The sequence below is a fragment of the Delphinus delphis genome, chromosome 13, assembly GCF_949987515.2.
Source record: "Delphinus delphis chromosome 13, mDelDel1.2, whole genome shotgun sequence".
Lineage (NCBI taxonomy): Eukaryota > Metazoa > Chordata > Mammalia > Artiodactyla > Delphinidae > Delphinus > Delphinus delphis.
Genome location: NC_082695.1, coordinates 74,686,424 through 74,692,423, shown reverse-complemented (window position 1 = coordinate 74,692,423; position 6,000 = coordinate 74,686,424). Strand labels below are relative to the sequence as shown.

The following is a 6,000-nucleotide window of genomic DNA, read 5'->3' as shown; positions in this document are numbered from 1 at the left end:
AGAGAATGTATAGTATTAAAAACAAACAGATTTCTTTACTTCTAGTTTCCACTTAAGCCTGAGCAAGACTAACCAAAAATAGAAATAATACAATCAGAGGGAGACAATGTAGAAAAAAGACCAAGCACCTTTGTTTCCTAATAGTTACTCTTACTAGCATGACTTAAAGCATGCCATTGGGTTGGCTGACTGGGCCTTGCAGAGGAAGATGGATAGAATACTAGCAGAACTCTCCATTTTTCATTAATATCTACTTAGTACTTTAATAATGATTAACCAAGGATTATCATATAATTTAAAGCCCACTTTTTCTTATGTCATCTACTATCCAGAAACCCAACTGCATTCTCTAACATACAAGAAAAAGCCTAGGAACAATTAAATTACTCTTAATTCAGTGCCATCAAAATCAGAAAAGCAATTATAACCAGAGTTTCATCTCAAAAATTTAAAAATTGAGTATAATCATCAAATTAATCTTTTGGACCCTCGGCCTGTAAGAAAGAGAACTCAAATGGAAAAGTTTTTAAAACCGAAATGTTTTGCATTTAGATAAAATATTTAAAATAATTTTTACATACAACTTTTAAATTATCTCAAAGTATTGGATAGGTAACATATTCAAGTAAAAAAAATACTCAGCAAAGGGCTTCCCTGGTGGCGCAGTGGTTGAGAGTCCGCCTGCCGATGCAGGGGACACGGGTTTGTGCCCCGGTCTGGGAAGATCCCACATGCCGCGGAGCGGCTGGGCCCGTGAGCCATGGCCGCTGAGCCTGCGCGCCCGGAGCCTGTGCTCTGCAACGGGAGAAGCCACAGCAGTGAGAGGCCTGTGTCCCGCAAAAAAAAAAAAAAAAACTCAGCAAAGAAAGTATAGATACTTTAAACTCACTCTCACAAAAAAAGCCCACTAATATAGTCCTTACCTTTGCATCAAATACTAGCTTAAAGTTATCTTTTCTCTTTAAAACTTTATAAAAGTATTTTGCAAGTTCCATATATCTGTTGATCTGTGCCTCAAAGCCATAGGTTCCCTGTAGTTAAAAAAAAAATCAAAAGCTTCATTCAAGTAAGTACCTTTAAATTACACTGAAGAAGTTCCTGAAATGTATTAAATTTATTTAAATGTACTTATTTAAATAAATGTGATTATTATCTTACTAACAGTAGGTATTATATATTCTCACTGCATTCTTATTTCTATCCCCTCAACCTGCTTTTACTCCCTACTGTCTGTGGAACTTGAGGCAAGTTACTCAGCCTTTCTAAGTTTGGTTGCCTAGATCTACAAATGTTTGATAAATATTTTGACATGAATTTTTTATCTGTCTAGTATGCAGAGCAAATTTTTAAAATAAGAAATATGACAAATAAAGCCCTTGGCATACTGGCTGGCATAGTGCATCTTAAAACTGACAATTGTTGAGCTTCAGCAGTATATCAGGTATGTAGTTTAGCGCTTTGTACTCTTAGTTTAATTTACTCTTAGAAGAATCCTATAAAGTGGATAATGGAGGCACAGAAAAATCGACCAATCTGTCTCCACTCACCGTCTTTCCCTTGGTGATTTCCACTTGTCTCATGGCTCTAAGCAGTATATACAGGTTGATGACTCTCCCACTTTCATTTCCATCTGATACCTCATCTCTGAACCTCAGTCTCCTGCTTCACATAACTAATAAACATCTCAAAATCAGTGTCCAAAAGTGAACTCCTGACCTGTCTGCACCAACTTGTTTCTCCCAGTCTTCCCAATCTCAGTAATACATCAATTTTATCCTTTAGTTGCTAAGGCCCAAAACATCAAAGTTTTCTTATCCTTGACCCTCTTCTTTTTCTCACTCCCCACATCTAATATTTTGGAAAATTCCACAGGATTTTTCTTTAAAACGTAATTAGAATCTAATATATCTTAACCTATTCACTGCCACTATGCTGGCCCAATCACTGTCCACTGCATTACTGAAATTGCTTCCTAACTGGTCTCTTCGCTTCTGTCCATACGTTCCATGTATGTCCATGCTGAGGGTATGTGTTCATAGTTACTCTAGGCTTGTGTAGTGTAGAGCCTTGACAACCATATGAGGTGGTACTTCAGTGTCTTCTCAACACTTAAGCCTTTGTGATCAGAGCTGGCTTCATGAGCACACAACCTGTGCAGTCACACAGGGCCCATATTCAGAAGGGCTTCAGGCTTAACGTAATGCTCTGCTGTCGCTGTCCTGAAATTCTTTGGACTTGTGTTTTGAAAGTGAAGTCCAGTGGGACAATGGATTATGCCTATGAGCTAAGGAGATACAGGCAACATGTATGTCTGCCACTCCTTGCCTCCCCAGGCACACATAGCCTTTGCATTGCACAATGAGCATGGACTTCCACTGGTCCTACCATATGTGGCAACTCAGTGACAATGCAAATAGCACGAGGTAAGGATGCTACACCTACAACTAAGTAAGCGGGGATGCTCGGAGCCCCCAAGAGGCTACACTTTCTGTTTAAATCAGAACTTGTTTTCAACAGAGATCGAAGGCAATGGAGTTCTAAGAAAGAGTAATGACGGAGGAACCCTTTCATTTTCTTTCTTACATTATTTCCTCCTATGAACAGCTCATTCCATGTTAGCCACATTGATCTCCTTGTTGTGTCTTAGATGCAACAGGTGTGCTTCAGTCTCAAAGATTTTAAATTGAGATTCCCTCTTGCTACACAGCTAAATATTAGCATGATCTCCTCTTCACTTTCTTCAGATTTTTGCACAAATGTAACCTTCTTATCGACAATTACCAGTATTTAAAATTATAAATACTTAACCCTAGCACGCAACTTTTTATCCTTTTTCAAAGCCTTATTTTTCTCCACAAGAAATATATATGAATCAAAATGTGTAAAAAGATTTGATTGTATGAACATTTGGTCAGATGCTCCCAACTTTCACAATTTTGAACAAATATTGGTTTGGAGAAGGCATTAGTAGTCTTTGAAATGCTTAAGAATAGACATGATTAAATAGCAGTGGACTAATATTTTGAGCTAACCACTTTATCATTTGATATTTTTCTTTGAGGGCAGTCTGGTTCAGGGAGAAGCTGTAAGTAATTAGAGGAAGAAAAAATTGCAGAAAAGTTAATAGAAATTATTGATGAAGAATATTCCTACTCTGAATTCTGAAGAAATGGGGCTAAATATCATTGAAATACTTGGCATAGAGTTTATTACTCTTCAGCAATTTTCCACATAGAGCTTTTGGTGGCATTCAATGCATACTAAATTGGCAATGAAAAGTATCAGGATATGCATCTTCCTTGTGAATGTATCTTTAAGTTTCTTGAAAAAAATCTACAAAGATTGAATAGTAAAGACAATGGCACTTCTATTCTGATCTTAATTGGACTCTGTTAGCCCAGGTCCTCCAAACGGCAGACACCAAGATGAGATTAAAGGTGCAAGGACTTCATTAGTGAAGTACCTGTGTGAAAGACAGTGGGAAGGAGCCAGTCAGACTGGGAGAGCTTTCAGACTGTGCATAAGTCTGACCCTAAGTGAAGGAAACAGGTGGGGAAAAGTGAGGAAGAAGCGTCCTGGAGTATGATGAAATCTAAGTAAAATTCAGAAAGGCCCTTGGGAACTCTTCACACCAACTCAGCTATCAAGAGAGTCTCGTGTCTCTCAGGAATGGGAATGCCTTAAAATCCCTGCCGTGCTCAATCAGTGATTGACTGAGAGAAAACTCTGGAAAGCACAGCCTCAGGGCAAATGCAGTTATGAATTTAAGAGAAGCAGATGGGCTCTTAGACAATTAAGCTCCCTATAGCACTCTCCTGGCCAAACACAGTCATTTTATGAATATAAAACCAGTCCAACCCATGTAGAAAATCCAACCAAACAGAAGCTTTTGCATTCGATTTGCTTCTGCATAATAATCGATGTTTGTAGAATCTTACATTACTATATGATTTTCTTCTTACTTACTTTTGTAACCTATCACAGTATTTTATGTAACTAATTTTATTTTTAAGAAATATGAATTTCATTAAAGGTGGCTCCTCTTCCTACTATCAATGAAGTATTCATTCTGTAATTATAGCAAATGAGAAAAACGATGAAATCTTTCATTTATATCTCTGGACTTCATTCTTAATGCCCATTATTTTGTGAAGAGTACTGATGGAGACTCACATAGCAGATGTTTAAATATTTACTAGTTATAACTCATGCTACAAACTTGCAAGTCGACTCCTCCCATTCAAGCCCATCATGGGTATTTACCTGAACCTGATTTCTTGTATATAAAAATGTTCTATAATATAAAAGAATTCCCATTTCACGGTACGCTGAATTTTTTTTCCTATTCCCAGGAATGGCCGTACTTATATAACATCTGTTTATACACCATTTTTATGAAGTAGTCTCCATATGCAAAAGATGATGGGCCTGCTTTTCATCACTACCCAGGTGAGTTTTGGCATTCCCATGGTGCTATGAATTGTATTAAGAAAGACAATATGAATTTGTGGAAAAAAATATATTTTGGATTTAGGTGAGTTGTCACCTTTGCTCCTTAGATGTAGTTCTCTTCATCCACTAGCAAGTTAATTTCTTTACCTATTTAACAGATATAACCAGCACAACTGTTGGGAAACATAAACTAAATAACATACGTAAAGCTTTCTAGCCTAATACATGTTCAATGAATGGTAGATCCATTACTATTGAATGAATGTATTCATTATTTCAATGCCTCATTATCAAAAGAATTTAAGGTGAGTTACCAATGTCGATACACTATTCAAAGTGGTTTTTTTAATGCTTGTTTTGAACTAGGTGATTATAAGATTAGGAAAAAGCAGTTGATGAAAGAGATAAATTTAGAAGAGAAAATGCTGCCAATATATTATAGACTAACCAATATATTAATGCCAATATATTATAGACTAACCAATATATTAATGCCAATATATTATAGACTAACCAATATATTAATGCCAATATATTATAGACTAACCAAAGTAGGATCATGAATTTGCCTCTGTGATTCATGTTACAGAACGTATTTTTCTATTAGTGTTTTGTACTAGGAATTCCATATCTACCAAATAAAAATCTAACCAGCTCTAACTGCCTCTGATACTGACATCTGAGAGAGTCCCTTAGGGTCCACAGGGTGGGTAATGTAATGTAGAGGACCAGGTCCCTAATATATTAAAGATGTTGTTAGTTCATGGCAAAGCTTTCATCTGAACAGAACCTAATGCCCATCTTCCTATAGAGTACTGGGAAGAAGGTGATAGGAATAGCTTCCTAAAAGCATGTCAATTACTTAAATTAAATTTTAAATAAGGGGTAGTTAAAAATTATAAATAAGGGGCAGAATGAGGGTGTAGACATGTCCTGCTGTTGTCATAGTGTTTGGAGAGACAATATATGCTGCTCTTGGGCTTACCTGGTGGCGCAGTGGTTGAGAGTCCGCCTGCCGATGCAGGGGACACGGGGTCATGCCCCGGTCTGGGAGGATCCCACATTCCACAGAGCGGCTGGGCCTGTGAGCCATGGCCGCTGAGCCTGTGCGTCCGGAGCCTGTGCTCTGCAATGGGAGAAGCCACGACAGTGAGAGGCCTGCATACCGCAAAAAAAAAAAAAGAAACGAAATTGAGTTATTTGTAGTGAGGTGGACGGACCTAGAGTCTATCATACAGAGTGAAGTAAGTCAGAAAGAGAAAAACAAATACCGTATGCTAACACATCTATATGGAATCTAAGAAAAAAAAAAAAAAAGGTCATGAAGTATCTAGGGGTAAGACAGGAATAAAGACACAGACCTACTAGACTAGAGCATGGACTTGAGGATGTGGGGAGGGAGAAGGGTAAGTGGTGACAAAGTGAGAGAGTGGCATGGACATATATACACTACCAAACGTAAAATAGATAGCTAGTGGGAAGCAGCCGCATAGCACAGGGAGATCAGCTAGGTGGTTTGTGACCACCTAGAGGGGTGGGATGGGGGGG

General features: G+C 37.9%; 1 protein-coding gene across 1 annotated transcript in view; it reads right to left on the bottom strand.

Moving 5' to 3' along the window:
* Window positions 1–473: 473 nt before the first annotated feature.
* LOC132435771 (glutamate decarboxylase 1-like) overlaps window positions 474–6,000 on the bottom strand; it is a 37,540-nt gene continuing 32,013 nt past the window's right edge. The window contains 2 exon segments of the mRNA XM_069541295.1: window positions 474–494; window positions 924–1,031. Coding sequence (XP_069397396.1) covers window positions 474–494; window positions 924–1,031 — 129 coding nt within the window.